The sequence below is a fragment of the Hipposideros armiger genome, unplaced genomic scaffold (assembly GCF_001890085.2).
Source record: "Hipposideros armiger isolate ML-2016 unplaced genomic scaffold, ASM189008v1 scaffold_866, whole genome shotgun sequence".
Lineage (NCBI taxonomy): Eukaryota > Metazoa > Chordata > Mammalia > Chiroptera > Hipposideridae > Hipposideros > Hipposideros armiger.
This window is the reverse complement of record NW_017732216.1, coordinates 303598-322411: the sequence shown is the minus strand read 5'-3', so window position 1 is coordinate 322411 and position 18814 is coordinate 303598. Positions and strand designations below refer to the sequence as shown.

The 18814-nt window shown below is 39.3% G+C and overlaps 1 protein-coding gene across 15 annotated transcripts in view; it reads left to right on the top strand.

The window, feature by feature from the left end:
- PHLDB2 (pleckstrin homology like domain family B member 2) overlaps positions 1 to 18814 on the top strand; it is a 245504-nt gene that overhangs the window by 133743 nt on the left and 92947 nt on the right. For 14 of the 15 annotated variants that reach the window (XM_019629723.1, XM_019629721.1, XM_019629712.1 and 11 more), the window contains one exon: positions 9143 to 10497. In XM_019629723.1, coding sequence (XP_019485268.1) covers positions 9143 to 10497 — 1355 coding nt within the window. Of the gene's footprint in view, positions 1 to 393; positions 637 to 9142; positions 10498 to 18814 lie in introns of all 15 variants that reach the window. The other variant, XM_019629714.1, reaches the window with a different exon arrangement.

Below are 18814 nucleotides of genomic sequence, written 5' to 3'. Positions count from 1 at the left end.
ATATAAAACAATCTAGACTTATTTTAAAGTATCCTCTGATCACTGAAGATAAAGAGCTCCATTTGAAGTATGTTTCTTGCTGTTGATTGTGATTACTTTTAGGGACCTTTGAATACCATCTGGAGTGCCTTTTTTTTTAACAAAGCTTAGACTTCAATACAGCTAGAGATGACAGAAGGGAATGGTAGTGGGGGGTTAGGCTCCTTTATTGTGACAAGAACAAGCTGAAACTTTTTTTTGTTTTACTTTGTGTCCTCACTTCTTCCATCTGGATTGAATGTTCTCATTGTCCCCCATCACTCACCACTCCCTTCTGTGCTTCTTCCCTCCCTGTCACATCATCTGATACGTTTGTTCTTTCCTTAATGGCTTCCCTCACCTCTTTTTTTTTAGATGTTTTCAGAGTGTAATAATGTAAAAGTTCAGAAGCAAAAACACAAGGAAACCAAGAAGGAAACTTGTGTAATCTGTTCTGAGACATCCTGCCAGCATTCCAGCGTCCTCACCTTTCTCACCAGCCCTGCCCTGAATCACCCCAACACACCTGGCTAATTCTGAGATGCCCCAAGTTGCGAGGCCCTGAAGAGCTGTCCTCCTCTGGCAGTAACAAAAAGCCTTTGTGCATTGGAGACTGCTGTGAGTATGTGGGCAGTGTGTGTCTGTATCTATCAGTCTGTCTGTCTGTGAGCGTGTGTGTGCATGTCTACACACAGTAAGATTTACAGCCACCTGTTGTAATAGGCTCAATCTGCAAGGATAAAACAGCCTCCTTAGTCTACCATGAAAATACATTTATTCCTGTGGAACTGCTTCCTTAGGATCTTTTTGAGAAATGAAAATATCCTCATTGGACATTATTAACCTACCTACATCTATCTAGTGGATAATCATCATTTTGTTCAAATGGGCAGATCTTTAAATGACAAAGAACGTGGTGTAAGGGAAGAGGAATGGAATCCATTCGCTGCTCTGTTTATTTGCCAAAAGAACAATAGGGTACTATGTCTACGAGCAGAGTTTGTTTCTTCTCTGCACTGGGATATAAAATCTTGAATGTGAAAGAAGCCTTTAAAAGAACAGAGTTTAGGAAGTTGGGATGAGCGAGTAGGAGATGAGGAACTTCTGTGGAGATGGACGCTGAGACAGTGGGAGGGTCCAGGTTGAGGGATGCTTGCAGAAACTGGGGGAGGTGATGTTTGAAGGAGCAAGGATCAGCCGGTGAGGAGGTGTTTGGCAACCTGTGTGGGGCTGTGTGGAGAGGTGAGGGTTTGTTTGCAGAAATGGGGGAGGCTGAGGAGGATTTAGTGGTGAAAGGAAATATTTGCGGAAAAGGAGAGTGAGTTTGCAAAGGGAGAGTTGAGAGGATTGAGGGTTTGACTAACGATGGTGTTTGGATAAGGGAGGATCTGGAAACTAGTCTGCTTTGGGGTTTCTGAAATGAGGGTATTGCTAGAGAAGGAAGTGGTTGTTCCTAAAGCTTCTAATGAGCTCCCTCCCCCACGCCCCCCATCATGTTCTCTAGTTGGGATTAGTGGAAAAAGAGGGAGGTGTTCCCGTCCATTGTTCTCCAAGCTTAAACTTGGAGTTTGGGGCTAAAATAGACTTCTCAGTTTTCCCCTTTTAGTCCTCTAAAAGCTTCCTCTCAGGCCCCATCTGCTGATATTGGTCTTCACAGAAATACCCCCCAGCATTTATGTAAAGAATGGCACTGCTTCTGAGGGACTGTTCTAAGCTGGCGTCTGAATTCAATTACATGTCATCAGTCGATGCTTTATTTATAACATTGCTTTACTGTAAACATCAGTGCTAAAAGAGATCAGCCTGGGGACCACCAGTGTTCTGAGAGTGCATTGAACACCAGGCCACAATTACTGTCTGTGACAAAATACGCTCCAGAGCCAGTTCCTTGGCTCTGCAGGACACAGGTAGAGAATCAAACTTTATTTTAAAGTGGAAATTTTAACCTACAGCCTCGTGATTTTTTTTATTTATTTTTTTTTAGATAATTTTTCCTGAATTTGCTTCTGTAATCTGCATCCCTGCCTTTCCCTGGCAATATAAAATGATTTTTACTTTTCTATCATTTGCTCTTGTAGTTTCCCTTTGATTAAGTCTGCTGTGTTGGGTGATCTAAGAAGTGTCTGTGCATGGCAACGTAAAGTGACAAGTAATGTGTTGTATGATTCAGGACTGTCCAAACTCTTTTGATATAAATTACCTGGAAAAGTGCCTTTATATAAGTATCTCCTTCAACACAACACAATGCAATGCAACACAACACAGCACAGCACAACACAACACAACACAACACAGCAAACATTTCATTTTAATTGGTTGCTTTTTAAAACTTTTCTTCCTGGGTATGTTTTCATTACCTTGAAACCAAGATCACTGCAGCGCTAGCACTCACAGTGCTGTAAATCCATTGTTGGTGATCACCTTCACTGTATCGTTATTGGGTATAAATGAAGCTGGAGAATTACATATTTTACAACAAATGCCCAAATTGTGCCAAAGAGAAGAGAATCTACCAAGAAACTTTTAAACGTGATCCTTGAAATTAGAAATCAAGTGATTTTTCTTCTCTAGGGAAAAAGTACAGGGTCTTTCTTTCTGTGGAGTCTTTCTGAGATCGCTTCCTGACCCCTGGCATTTTCTAATTGACAAGGAGATGATGCACATTTCAAGTGATAAAATAACGAGAGCTCTGGGGGATTAAGTTTATGGATTGGAAAGTAAGCCCAGACATTTCAACACTTCCAGCTTCTTTCTTGTTTAGACTTCCCGGTGTTGTCTTTTCTCTCAGGTGGGTACCAGATGCCTTCTCCAGACCCGTTCTGTGGCTATACGTGCCATATAAGCCATTCAAGCCCATGCTTCCATAACAACTTAATGCAGTGAATTTATAATTTCCCTGAGACTTCTCCTTTGTTTACATAAAATGTACAGGAAACCCGAAATAAACACACCCGTGTAGAAACCTTGGAGTCTTCCCTTCTTCTCTCTTATATGTGTTAACACAGACCTCTCCTCCCACCGGCCCTCTCTCTTGGGCATCACCTCTTGGCAGTGCTCCTCTCATCTCCCAGCAGCCCAGCAGCCTCTGATGTGTCCTATCTGTAGTGCTCTATCACATCCCACCCCCCCTCATTACTGAGGAGTTACACCCAATCTCTTCCACTGTATTCTCTACCTTCTTGCCTCCACTCTCCTTGCCTACACCCTCATCCTCATTCAAGGGACATTACTGGTTACTGTTGTTGACTTAAGAACATCCAAACCTGTAGAGACTTTTATAAAAATTTATTTGAGCTGAACAGAGGATGCAGAAGTGCTTCCCAGAATGTCAGTCTGCAGCTTCTTTTATGCATTTAGAATTAAGAAGGGAACTTATATATGGAAGATGACATGAAGGTAAGAAAGCAAGATGAGGATTGGATTACCGGATGGTTAACAGGGTTATGTGCTCTCTTGAGAGTGGTTTCGCTTCTGAGGGGTCTGAAAAGAGGCATGTTAACTTAGATGCACCGAAACAGTGGATAGGGCTTGTTTAAGGCAAAGATAAACATTTTACTGAAGAAATCATATTCTTGGGATGCTTGAGGCATAACTACCCACCATGACCTGCCTGGCTAGGAATGTATGATCGGATTACTCTATGAGGTTATTTTCCATAGAACCCCTTTTGTCCATGCTGTTCTACATTCCCCTATGCTTTTCCCATTTCTTAAGCTCCACTCAATGTGATCTCGCCTTCAATGAAAAGAATACTCCAGAAATACAGAAGGAGAGAGGTATCAACAGCCATCATTGTCACTCCTGGGGCCAGAAAGGCCATCTTTGTGGCTGATTCTCCACCTTTTGAGTCGAGTTCATTTGTAGGATTAAGATATCAAGTTGAGAGAAATATATGTGTGCACTCAGCTATGGCAGGTAAACTGCTTCAGGAAAATTAGTGAATTCCATATATGTACTTGATGATACATTTTTAAACATACAACTTTCCACACATCCTTAATAGAGCCAATAAGGTTCAATTGAAAAACTGGAGTATCAGATGTGAATATCCCTTTAAACATTCTCTGGAATGTCCTTCCATCCAAATCATCTGTAACTTTCTTCTACAAATATGTATGGTGGAGAAATATTGCATGGCTGTCTCTCAGATGTGCTTTATTATTTGCAAATGTCCTGCTTGTCTCTTCCCTGGAGACTGCAAAGATGATCTTCTTTCAGCCAATATTGCTTTGGAATATTTTGGTGTTGTATTTTGTTTGGCCAACCAAACTGCTTCAGTAATTACATTTTTTTATTTAAAAATGTGTGGTGAAGAGGAGAGGGGGACCAAGTATTGCTACCCTGTAGGGTAGTAAGAAACCTGTAGTACTTTTATACTATAGTTTTATTGGCCCAAATTAAAGAGAGAGCAGAGTTGGTAATATTTCATTTGGGTGACTAAGTAGCGTTTGCAGCTACAAACATACTGCAATATATTAATACATTTTTATCATCTAAAATAACATCAATGTCTTACACTGCTGAGTCAAAAATTAAACATTTCAACATAAGGTGTTAAGCCCTTCAACTGTACTGTAGAGTAAATATTTAAAATGCAGAGTTTGGACTCCATGCTTAGTTTTGACTTCTGTTTAAAACATCTGCCCTGCCTTGCTGTCTGGACTGCTGTCTCTGCACATTTTGGGAATACCTTTTCTATCTAACTTAGTCTGTTTCCCATTTTGTATACATTACTTAAAACCGAAACCTTCCCCACTAACTGGCTTTAATTATTTTCTGAAATGTCTATTTTAACACCTTGCTTATGGATTTCCTTTTGTATCTTTGTCTAAAATATCCTAAGTGGTTGGAGGATGCTGTCCTATTGAAACCACTCTTAGGATGGACATATGGCTTGTGGGGCTCCAGAGGGCTTATCTTTCTTACATGGTGGTGGTAATGGGAAAGGATTAACTATGAGAAAGAAATACATGATTGTTAAATACGATTCATCCCAGCAGAGTTACAACCTAGAATGTTAAGGATCATGATATAGAAAATAACTGTTGCTGTTTCCTACACAATTTTTGTTCTGTCAGAGATAGGACATTTGCTGGATATACAAGTAGACTGGCGTCAAATGGGTGTGGGATTTTGTTTATATTCTTAATATCATAACATTTTAGGTGTGGAAGTAGCTTTATGTTACTATTGGATCATATCATCAGATTCCCTTTCCTTTAGTAGGTCTTAGCTTCATTGCTTTTTCTTTCTACTATAACTTTCCCAGACTACCACTCTCACTGGGTTAACCCCGCTCCATGCTCCTTTACCAATCTGTCAATCAATCCTCTATTAAGGCATGTATCACATTGTTATAGCATTTGTTCATATGTGCATCTCCCCCCTTTGGACTGTAAGCTGCGTAAAGGCAGGAAATGGTGTCTGACAATATACTTCCCAGTGCCTAGCTCAAAGCCTGGTTTATGGTAGGCACTTAATGAAGATTAACACCTTCCTAGTAACAAACAACTCACAAATCTCAGTGGCTTAAGACAATCTAGGGTTGGCAAGGACCCTGTTCCATGGTGTCCTTGTTGAGGAGTGCAAGCTAATAAAACTTCCACAAACTTGGGGCCAGCCGAGTGGTGCATTGGTTAAGAGCTGGCTTGGGACGCCAGAGAGCCCCGGTTTGCATCCCACGTATGAAGGCCAGTGACACTGTCCTCTACAGCTAAGATGCTGAACAACAGCTCAACCTGGAGCTGGGCTGCCATGGGCTGCGGCAGTGGGTTGCCATGGGCGACCGTGTGTAGCCAGCAGCCAGCATGAGCGGCCAGCAGCTGCAGTGAGCGGCCGTCCAGAAGCCAGCGACTGATCTGCCTCGCCCGGGAAGAGTGCAGTGATGGTGCCAACTTGGGCCAGTGAAGCAACGTCCTCCACAAGTAGACTGAAGAACAAAAGGACAGCAACTTGTCTGTTCCCCTTCCCCCAATTCCCCAATAAAAATCTTGAAAAGAAAAAAAAAAAAACTTCCACAAACTTGGATGCATGGCAGTGATCTTAGCAGGAGGGTAGAAATGATCTGTCCTGCTGAGGCTCTTCAGGTTTCGGCTTGGAACTGACATGTCACTTTCTCTCATATTTCATTGGTCAAAGCAAGGTACATAGCCACACCCAATGTCACGGGGACAAGGAAGAGCAATGCCGCTATGTTTCTGAAAGGAAGAGGACAGGAACATTAGTGAGCAACACTAATGCCTGCCAAACTAATATCTGATTGTCTGATATGTGGTAGCCACTTAACACCTACTTAATAAATGAGGTATCTGTTGAGATTTTAATTTTTTTCTATATAATAAGAACCACTTCAAATCACAAAATATCCTAGGAACATTTTGAAAAAATGAAGATACTAATATTATTGTCAGATGTTCAGCAAACATCTGGATACTTTTTTGTAACTATTCTGTTCACTTTATTCATATTAAGGAAGGTGTTACATTTGATTTTGTAGTTTTTCAAATGCATTAAGTATGGAATGGATACATTTGCATAATTAACATTTTTTACTGAGTTATTTAGAAGAGTTCAAAAAAATGTTGAAGTCGTCAAGTATTTACATATTAAGTTAGTATGAGCAAGAAGTTCTTTAAAATAACCTTTCTTGGAAGAGCTAATATCTGGCTCAAAAATAGGACAGGAACTTAAGAAAAATTAGTCTAATAAACTTAAAAAAGAAGTATAACTATAAGTTATATTCTAGTATTTTACACTGTTTTTTTTCTAATTGTTAAAGTAAGCCAAATACATTGTGTAGAATGTGGCAAATACAAACAACTATGAGAAAGGTGAATTAAAAATCACTACTAATATCACCACCCAGATAAAACCATGTTAACTTTTTTGGCATGATTCCAGTCCATTGTTATTGTTCTTGTAGGAGAAGAAGCTTATAGACAAGGCAAGGGACGATATTGGCTTGTAATAGGGGGTAGCAGTGGAAATGGTAAGAAATGATCAGATTGAGAATATGTTTTCAGGTCAATGTTGATAGGATTTGTTGATGGATAGAATGAGGAAGGAAGTGATAAAGTAGTGATAGAATTGATAGAGGATAGAGGAAATGGTGATGGAGGGAGTTTCCCCTCCCCCCCTTAAAAAATAACACTGTAATGTCTTTAGCATCCACCTATGTCTTTGTTTCCTCAATTTGAAAATATTTAACTTGATGGAATTGGCCAATGTTTGCTGGCACTTCAGTACGGCAAACCAACCAGAGATGAAGTTAGCTGGGAATAGAAGGGACCAAGACTAGAGGTCATCTTGGTGTCAGTCCTCCAAGGGGGCATGGTGAGATATGTTTCAAACCAGGCTGGTGTTGCTTTCAAGGTCAGAACTGGTGGTAGTAGGCAGTGGCTGAGAAGGTCATTTGTCTTGGGGGCAGAGATGGCACTGTCCCTTAGGAAGGAAAGAGCTGGCAAGAGCCAGATGGCAGGACCCGATCCCAGCTGAGAGGCAATTCTAAAGGAGACTTCCATTTTTTTTTTTTTGAGGTTCATTTCAAAAGGTAGTCATGCTTTTATTCATTTGGTTTGGAAGGTAGGGAACCCAAAGCAGAGATTGCTGGGGGAAACTGCAGCTTTATGGGGTGATGGATACTAAAGCCATGACTGGGGTTTAAGCACCCAGACTCTTTCTTGACCCCACTCTGTAGATTAAAAGCAGTTCCTTAACGGGCTGCCTAAATTTGCCTAGAAAGTCTGTGAGGCCGAGCAGGCAAGATGAACTTTCTCAATCTGTGGCTGGGAAGGAGTGGGGAAGGCTGTGATTGAAATAAAAAACTTGTGTTCATTGAATGTCTCACCTGTGGGACAATGAAAGTCAGGAGAGGGTGGGGATAAGATAGAAATACCAGCTATAAACATCTTCCATAAACTTGTGGCCTAGTTACAGAAACAAGCACATTATGAAATGGATTACTAACCATAAGCAACACAATTTCTATAGAGACCAGAGATGTAATAACTAGTGTTTGAGGTGCCTGAGGAGTTGGACGACCATCCTAGCAGTGCATGGTTTCAATGAGAATGTCTGTGTTTTCACTTCCATGGCCATCTAAAGAAAATATTTTTATCTGTTAGATGAAATCTTTCTATCATTTCTCATTTGCAGGGATAGTTTGTAATTAAGACATTTTCATGGACTAAAACTTTAGTTTCTTAAGTTAATGTTGTTCAAACTAGAGTCCCAAAATATTTTTATAGGCACATACATTTTTTAAACAATTGTAATCGTGGAAGATAGAGTCCTAATCTGAGCCTTGAAGAATGGGTGGGTTCAAATAGGTGCAAAAGAGGGAGAAAGAAATGTGTTTCTGAGAGGGGAGAGAGTTTGAGCTCAAGGATGAGCATGGTGCATTTTGGGGTACCCGGGAAAATGAAGGAGAAATCACTTTTTAAATACTCCATCCACCCTGACCTTGATATGGCAGCAATTTGGGGAACACTCTTTCCTCTATTACCTGCCTTTTTTTTTTTTTGATGGGTGCAGGAGCTGTATTAAGTCTTTTTGTTAAGACAGTAACTCTCATAGACCCCACTGAAAGAACCATCTTCTAACTGTGATGTTACCGAGCAGTGTCTAACACAAAATGTTGTGTCTCTGCCAGAATGTGAGTTTTGTTTCCTCAGGACTTTACTTCTGAGCAGTTAATGATTCTAGCAGAGACATCTAAAGGAAGGTCCACTGCATTATTCCTCTGGGTATTTGCTAGGTATTCAGGAAGCAGGTGGTCTGCTAGGACTAGAGCACTAAAGGGAAATTGTCTTTTTTATGTCCTGGCCTAATCCCGCCCCCGTACTTGGTTAGGGATTTGTTCCTCTCACATGTCATTGATGTCCTCTTGAGTTATTTTTCTTTAGAACAAAAGACATCCCAGATCAGTTGGTCTTTATTCTTCGTTTTGCAGTACAGTTTTGCTAGGTTTAGTACTAAAATAGAAATAGTGTTTATTAATTACATTAGGTCAGACTGCAAGGCTGTTTGTTCAGATGTGGGCTGACAAGTGCTTGGTCTTCTAAAATCTTCTTTGTTAAGTAAAACTTTCTCTCTCTCTCTCTTTTTTTTTTTTTTTCCTTTACAGATTCCAGCAACATTATGGCAGACCATAGCCACATGCAACAGCAGCTGGATTTACAGAACGGTAGCTTTGAGGCAAACTTTTCTGCGAATTCCCTCAAAAACGATTTCCAAAACATGATGGAGAGCCTGAGCCCCAGGAAATATTCTTCCAGCCTGAGATTTAAAGCCAATGGAGACTATTCTGGCTCCTATTTAACCCTCTCCCAACCTGTACCTGCGAAGAGAAGCCCTTCTCCTTTGGGAACCGGTGTCCGAAGTAGCCCGTCCTTGACCAAAATCCAGGGAAGCAAGCACTTCTCCTGTGATGGAGCTGACAAAAATATTTCCATGAAACCTCCCACTCCTTTACGTAGCACTTCACCCTCCCTCAGTGGGTACGGATATCCACTTGGGAGAGCGGACTTGGATCATTATACTGGCCGGGACAGTGAAAGGTCCTTGAGGCTCTCAGAGAAGCCTCCCTATTCCAAATATAGCTCAAGGAATAAATCCCATGACAACGTCTACTTCCTCGGAGGGCTGGAAGGCCGGAAGGCTTCTGGCTCACTCCTGGCCATGTGGAATGGAAGTTCCCTGAGTGACACTGGCCCCTCCCCCATTAGCAGATCAGGGGCAGCGAGCATGCCTTCAAGCCCAAAGCAAGCCAGGAAGATGAGTATCCAGGACAACCTGACGCTTCAGTCCAGGGTGACCAGACACAAAGAGCCAGCATCTGAAAGCATCGGTTTAAGAACTAGGAAGTATTCAGGCAGCAGCCTGAGTCACATGGGCGCCTACAGCCGATCGCTCCCCAGGTTGCACAGGGCCACAGAGAACCAACTGACGCCCCTCAGTTTGCCTCCAAGAAACTCTCTGGGTAATTCCAAACGAATGAAACTGGGGGAAAAGGATCTACCTCATAACATAATAGACAATGATAATTACCTGAATTTTTCTTCTTTGAGCTCAGGGGCTTCACCCTATAAAACCTCTGTGTCTGAGGGCAATCCTTATGTAAGTTCCACCCTCAGTGTCCCTGGAAGTCCTCGAGTGGCTCGGAAGATGCTTCTGGCCTCCACCTCCTCCTGTACCTCTGATGACCTTGACAGGGCTTCCTACTCGGGGACCAGCTCCGGTCAGTCATGTCCTCCTGGAGAGCCAGACCGAGGGTTTGTGGCCAGGAGGAACTTCTCTTGTGGATCTGTCGAGTTGGATGATGCAGATTTGGACAGCCTCAGACAGGCCTCAGGAACTCCCCAGCCTGTCCTTCGGGAACGGAAAAGCAGCATCAGCTCCATTTCAGGGCGCGATGACCTGATGGATTATCACCGGCGGCAGAGGGAGGAGAGACTCAGGGAGCAGGAGATGGAGCGACTGGTAATCTTCTTCATCTGACTTGACTTCCCTGTTTCATTGAACGGCTTCTTGGAGACAAGCTCCAAGGATTTATGTGGGCGCATAGAATTTCCAAGTGCAGCATCTACTGCTGTCCCTTTCTAGAATTTCTCCTGCTGTCCTTCCTCTTCCCAGATCACTGTTAATTGTCACCTGTGGGTATTTTGAAGGCCCATACGTGCCTAATGTTATGTTACATTGCTTCGCAGAGTTCTCACAGGTATAAATTATCGATAAACCTAACAAAGGTAGTTGTAAATGTTACTGAATTTCTTATAAGTCTCACAAACTTTTTCTTTAAGACAAGCAGGCAACACGAATTTGTGTTATTTATAATCATCAAATTTGCCTCTGCATGGTATGACAGAAATAATCAGTGAAACCACAATGCATTGGCAATTAGGCAGTAAAATTTTCTGTATAGCCAGTTGTCTGGAAGGTTGCCTAAATGGCACTTAAGTGCACTGTATAGCCCTTCAGCCATGTCTCTTAGTACATACAGTGACTCCCAACCACACATACTCAAATTTTTTTTGAGTTGCCTTTTCCTGTTTAAATTGGATTTATGACTATTGTGGAAAAATATTGAAAATAATGAGAAAGGAACAAACACCCCTCGAGAATCCCATTAGTGAAGAGGACAAACTATTGCATTTTTCTATTCTCTTTTCTTTTAAGCATAGGGTTTTATTTTGTTTTGTTTTTGTTTTTAGGATCAATAGGTGTCAGAGATTATTTTGATTCATTAGTGATGAATTATGTATTTCCTTAATGAGGGAAGCTGCAGAGTGGTAAAGCTGGGTTTACAAAAGTATAGGAGTATCAAAAGTATTTTAGTTACTAAAAGAAAATAGGCTGGAATAAGATTTCTGAATCACATACCAAACTAGTTAATGCCCTATAGGACAATACAATTGTAACCTTTGGATTATAATGAACAAAAACTATTTGCATCTATAGAGGACAAAATTTGATATTTTAGAAAAAGAATCATTTGTATCATTCATAGTTTTTGATGAGTTGATGTCTATTCTTACAGAGTTTCCAAATGTCCTAATCAATAATAGTGAATGAATACAAATGTATGTACCCCTAGAGAGTTCGATATTACTTGGGTGGGTCTGTTAGGCGATGCTCCAATATGACAGTTCCCTTTGTTATCGTAATTTCCAGAGATTTTTCATAGTCACAAAAAGGCATTGTATTTGGGCTTGATTCATTGGCATAAGTTCAGAAGTTTTAATTAGCATATAAAAGGCTTCTTGTATATGGATAGCAAATCTAGCACTATGCTGTGCTGAACAACAATTATTAATGAAGCTGGAGAATTAACTTCTATCTGATGATTTATTAAGGAATCTAAGACAGCATTCCAGTGGCTTTCATCACTCCAGGGATTTTGTTCAAATGCTCTCATTTACTCTTGTTCCAAGGATATGAAACTAAACTTGAAATTCACCTCCACTGGCTTTCATCTTTAGCACTTAAATGTGTTGGTGAATTTTTCTTTCCTCTAGTGTCAAGATCTGCTAAGGTTCCTGGCAACCCAGGAAGTGACTTTCCTTACTGCTTGTAAGCCACCATCAGGTCCTAGTTCGAATTCTTGGAAGAGCTTTGTGGGTATTGGCTTCAAATATGGAGTTATAACAGTTTTTCCTTAATAATGGGCTTGTCATCTCTAGTGAAATGAGGCTTATTTAAAAATATGACACTTTAGGTTTGACCTCTATTGAATAGTCTATATGTGTGATTACATCCCACCAAAGGGAGTAAAGATTCTTATCGAGCCTATGCAAGTAATGTTATTGCCATTAAAAAGTAAATTTCTTAGAAAAAATATTTCTTCCTAAATTCTGAAGGACCCAGCAGAATAAGCTACCACTAAAAGAATGTTTCATTTAGTTTGCAAAATCAAGAGTCAACTAAATTGAAGTTTAGAGATAGGTCAAGGTGAATGCTACAGGGTTTTCCCCATCAGAAAATAAAACATTTAAAATAATACCAATTTTCTAAAACACATATCCACATTTAGAAATTAGATTTTCTATATCAGTTCAACCAGTTATTTGTAATTAATTCTTATTCCTCTGTCTCTTGGGTAATTAATTTGATTTCATGAAGTCATCTATTTCTGGACTAAAAGAAGTCCTGAAAATCTGATTTTGCTGCCTAGTAATTGTCTACGTAATGTCAGCTCAAAAGCCTCTACCCATAAATCTATTCTTTGAAACATCAAGAGTGAAGAGTACCTGGTAAACTTCTATCCACCAGGCTCTAAGACTGTCTTTCTCTGTTAAAGCCACGTTCTAGTCTGTGATGTAAGCAGAGTTTTAGGTAAACATGAAAGAAAAGCAGAAATTACTTGGTGAGGATAAGAGTAAGAGACCATGGTTAATCTATGGTTAATTTAATAAGCAGTATCAGCAAGGAGGAGAGTTAGAACTTCATTCAGGGCATAAGACGTTGGTCTTATTTAATCAGTGTTTCTCCTGAGGGTAAGAACGTATTACAGAGTGAGGACATGGATGTATATCCAGGGTCTTTCTGTGAAGCATGCAGTCTCTGAGCTTTGTTTATATTATAGTATTTTAGCTGTACAAAATTAGCCTAGGAAGGCTGAGCTTCTCATTTGTCTTCCTATGCATCTCCCTATGCAATTTTTGAGAATGTTGAGCTATTAATAAATAAGGGGCATGTATAGCAAACAAACCTAATAATTTCTAGCCTTCTTTTTGTGAGGTTAAGGAACAAACCTTTGTGATTGCCCAGGGTTCCTCTGTGAAATTTTAAAGATAGTTCAGATGTAACAGGTATCTTGGGGAAAAAAATTTTTTTTCTGAAGTTAGGGTCTGATCTTGGGAAGGCAAAATCCAATATTAATCAGAGGTTTCATCACTTGAATAGTATAGAATTGTGGATGCCTGAGAACAATGACCGTTTTCAGTTTGGTTATCTAATATTAAGCGACAATTGGTTATTTTACAATAAACAAGAAATCTTAAATCATTCAGAAATGAGAAACTTTTTTAGTCATTTTACATATGCAAGGATATGTCCCAGTTAGCATAAGACACACAAAGTTACTCATGAGGACACTGAAACTCTGCTTTCTGGGCAGATTACATAGAAAAATAAACTTTTACTGCCTTTTGTAAGCATAGGCTGATTTCTCCAAGATCCGCCTGTCATTTCAATAGCGTTAAACAGTTTTACATTAATAGTACATGCATTACATTTTTAGAAATTACTTCATAAATAAACCCATCAAAGTTGTACAAACTTTGCCAAAATTTTAATATTTTATTACATCTTCATAAACTTAACTATTTGCATACATTATAATTATAAACCAGGGCAAATAAAGCTCCATTTCTGCAAAGCTACAAATTTTTAATTTCCATCAACTTTTGTTCCTCACGGTCTTCTTTCACGTTGTGGAACAACTGAGCACGTTAAGACAAAGGTACTTAAAGATATTGGACATTTTGTTTAAGCCGACAAATCACAGAACATAATTATTAATGATATAAAAAGGGTTGTCACAATTATAATTCAGTTTAGTTGAGCACAAATTTTCTATTTTTTAATCTTATACATCATCTGAAAGTAATCTTAGCTTATCTTTTCAGTAAGCTAATATAAGACATTTAAGAAGTTCAGATAAACTAATCTCTTTATGCTAAAACAAATCCAACCTATTTAAAAATGAAATTACATTTGTATTATACTGTACACTGGTAAAATAAGGCAAAGACACAGATCTGTTTTTTAAAACCAGATTATCAAATCAGCCTGGCTTGTGTAAAAATTCACTTTAATCATGTAAACTTGTTTTCTAAGGGAAAAAATGCTTCTGAAGTCAGCAGTTCTGATGAGAATGGTCTTTTTATAAAAGGGGGACACATTAAAATGATTAGAATTTCATTTTATTTTCTTGGAATTTGGGAAATGTTAGATTTATTTGCATGCTTATTGGTCTTTATAAACTAATCAGAGGCAGGGGTCCTTTATTTTAATTTATTATTATCCTCAGGAGATAGGAAAACATTTCACCCGCACACAGTGCTTTTTCCCCCTTTCAGGTACAGAGACACAGACAGATAAAGAACTTATAGCATAAGTTCCACAGCTACAGATAAAAAATAACTGGACCACAAAATCTCACTCTTCCAGATCTCAAAAGACTGGCCGCTTTTCCATTAGGCATAAAATATTGTCCTGATTTGAGCTCACAAATACAAAAACAACAAACATGTTCAGCCATCTTTCACCTGAGCAAGACCAGATTCCAATCCTACTCGACAGATCACCAAGTTTAAGTGGTCAGACCATAAAACCACATTCCCGCTCATTGTTGCCACCAACGAGGATAATAACCATTGGCTGTGTGCCAACCAAAACCCCAGGCAAATTTGACGAAGAATCAGAAACAAAAGCACAGAGTAAGCAAACAAAAACTTCAGAGAATACCGCGTCAGTGAAGGTAAAGTTCCCCTGCCGTTTGGGAGATACTCCAGGAGCCAAGAAAAGCTCAGCCTGGGCTTCTAGCCCATGAGATATATTTTGTGAGCGATGCAGTCCACTTGGACATTTCACTGGGACCTCCATATTGTCAAAGCATAATTTACAAAGCAATAAGCACAACTCTTGCACAAATAGATGCCAAAGATTTATTGAATTCATTAATGAGGAAACCAAACAGGATAAAGCTGGTTCATGAAGCATCATTTCCGTAGTATTTTTCAGGTTAGCTGTGATTAGGACAGTGTTTCATCTGTTTTCTTTTTTTTACTTGTTCAATCTTTATGTGAAAACTCAAGGTAATTATATTGATTATTAAAACTTTAACTCTAATTATGAACCCCCTAGGACCTATTAATGAGGCATAGGAATCCACTTGGAATCTATATTAAATAGCTTCCAACTGCTGTGCTATTTGAGATACTTTTTTTTTTTATAATTTTTCTTCCATCTTTCTTGCTCTCAGCTGCCAAACCTTGCTTTTGTCAATATGCCAGCCTTTTATTTCTTTTTTATGATTTTAGAAATCAGATAGTAAGGCTTGTTTAAAAATATTCCAAGCTAAGAGTTACTAGGTGTGAGGTCTTGAAAGGGTCCTGTGTGCGTGAAGTGTGTGCACTTCAGTTCATAGACCTGTGACACCCTATAGGGCCGGTCAGTGGTCATTTAAATTCCCTAGTTCTGACCTGTTTTCCAAGTAGGGGTAATGGATGAGTGCTCTCCAGTGGGCTGGGATGCTGATCTTTTGACAAAGTAGGTGAGGTTAGAGAAATCATTATAAATATTATAGAATATTATAGATAGAATATTATTTTAATCATCTCATTCGATACCTGCATTCCTTCCGGTAATACAGAGGTAGTGATGGCCATCTAGTTCTTCATATGGGCCAGGGCAGTTAAAATTATTTTAAAAAGAAAAGGAAAAAAAAAAACAAAAAAAACAAAAAGCAAACCCTACTGCTGTTAAGAGTATTCATTTGGCTCCACTGCCAAAAGCATCTGTGTGCTATTGTGGAGAAGCCAGTGGACTCCCACAAATTGCTTTGTAGCAATCCAATATTTTCTTTCTGGCTGATGACAGTCATCTGTGGTGCTTTGATAAACAGCATTGTCGCCGTTTAGAACTATGTAGAGCCACACTTGGTATTCATTTCTCAAACATGTTGTAATATGATACCAGTTCTCATCAGGCACCATGGAATAAGGTTTTCTGACTTTTTACATGCTCTACCACCCTGAAGATAAGGTTGGCTTTCTTTCAAGGCACATATTAATATTTTCATGATAGTTATTAGTTGAATAGGTGAAATGTCTGAATCAACAATTCTCCACTGTTAGGAAGGTGTTTTGTTCCAATAGCTTCTCTGAAAGCAGTTTACAACTAAAGAATTTTCAATTGCAAGAGTCTGTCTTGCTCACCACTGTACACCCACCCCCAGCTGGAAGACTAGACTATGGGAAGCACTGCATGTGTGGTTTTGAGAAGAGTAAATGAATGTTGATACCCATTCATGACATTCATTCTGGCTTTCCTTATTCTGAGTGTAGGTTACACCCCTAGTTCCCAGCCATCTCAACTTTAAGATTATGCATTTAGTTGCAGGTAACAGTCAAGTTCTATACAGAAGAATGCAAATACCTAAACATGAATGCATTCTTTTTCCTTCTAACTTCAATTAAAAAATGAAAAGGTGAGAATGAGTTGTTTTCCTTTATTTTGAAAGTTTTTAGCATTCTTTGTAAGAATTCGTGCTCTCCAGAAGCATGCAAAAACCAAGGCTTTAGTACTTTTGAGTAGACCATAGAGCTAATGTTTCTAAATATAAGTAAAGGTATAGTTGAGCATATTTAAGTTATGGAATTTTATAAAAGAAATGTATTTGTGCTCTGATCTCCTTAAGGTGATAAGCTGTAGATAACTATTTTAAAGACCAGAGTGTAAACGGGTTTTCTACTGCAGTTTTATAATTAGGAAAAATTGTCTGGGAACCCAAGAAGAGTGAACATTTTCAGGTGAAAGTTACTCTAACTGTAGTTGTGTGTTGCTTCTCTACCTGCATTTTGCTGCCTCCACTTCAGTGACCCCTGACCCCAAATGAAAGGGGCATTCAGATGGTTTCGTATTGTAAATTGGACAGCATTTCTTGGTTGGGTGCAGAATGGACAATATTAAGAGAATGCTTATTGTTGTGCAGCCATGACATTAATCTTTTTTTGTTTTCCCTAAGAAGAATGTGTTTGGAATGTGAAGACAAGCTTAAGTACTGAAAATGGTTTTGTCCTCTAGTCTGATTTGAAAGTTATCTTCTCCCTGACATAGGCTTTCCTCTTGCTACATCCTGACTATAGTTTTAATTTTTTTTTTAAAGTGTTTGCACTAGTGGGAAGTGAGCCAGTTAAACTGCAAATGGGGTGAGAGGTTGGTTTTCTAACCAAATAAACTTGGTGGCTCAAACTTTTAAAAGGGATATTAAGAACTTGTGAATTTCTTCCGATACCTTGAGTCAGAATGTCCATTGTTACATTAATTGATTTAATCTTCAGACTTAGCATAAGCCTCATTTATTTCTGTGGAGCCTTGCTTTTCTTAGCTCTCAAGTTTGAAACAACCAGACAGTTCTTTGCCATCCTCTGTATTCTTTCACTTTTATGCCTTGTTTGGAAGATTTATACAGTTTAGCTCAGAAATACAGTACGAGCCATAAGTGTGAACCATATAATTTAAAATTTTCTTATGCTAACAAAAATGAAATTGTAATGTATTGAACAGCACAGGATTAGACTGACAGTGCTATCGCCTAAATAAGCTATCCATTCTCTAAGACAACTTCTTTCATTTCTAATAAAATAAGAGTAAATCTATAACTAGTGGGTAATATAAGGAAGACTTATCTTTGGTCAGATCACCTTGAGTCACTAGAGAATGACGACTTTCTGTCTATATCTTTTAAATAGCAAATCGCTGGCATATATGTAGATGTTCAGTATATATTGACACAATTAGTCATTAGCAAATTAGGATTGTCAGCTCTCCCCTGTTAACTGAGAATAAAGACAGTTATCACATTTTTTTTTCTTCAATCAGAGGGCTAGGAGGCTAATGGGAAAGGGAAAAATAGTGTTTAGTAATAATCTAGTGACTCCACATAGGGCAAACACAGAACTTATCTGTGTTACAATAATCCATGGCAGTTACTACTAAAAGCAGGTTCCTCTGTATTTGAAAGCAAGCCCTAGGTTCTTGTTACAGTGGCAGTACAAGCTATTGCCTCTTGATGGTGCCACACATTTAAAAATCCATGCTTAGAACTGAGGGAGGGATGTGTGCTTTGAATCTTGCTTAGCGTAGTTTAGCATTCTTGGGCTAAATGCTGATATATAAGAAGTAATTGAGACCAAAAGGAGGCCCTGTATGCCACCATGTTGGTATGAAAAAAGTGATTCTTTTTTAAAAATGATAAATTAAGACATGAAGACTCATTATTAAATAAGAAATAAAATTCATAGAAAAACATACAAATTAGATGAAAATTCAAAATATAGTATATCTGGGGCCGGCCGAGTGCACGATGGTTAAGAACTGGCTTGGGATGCCAGAGGGCCCCGGTTCGGATCCCACATATGAGGGCCAGTGAAGCTGCCCTCCACAGCTAAGATGCTGAACAACAGCTCAACCTGGAGCTGGGCTGCCGTGAGTCGCCGGCGACAGCGTAGGCTGCAGCCCCTGTGGCAGTGGGTTGCCATGGGCTACCGTATGTAGCCAGCAGCCAGTGTGA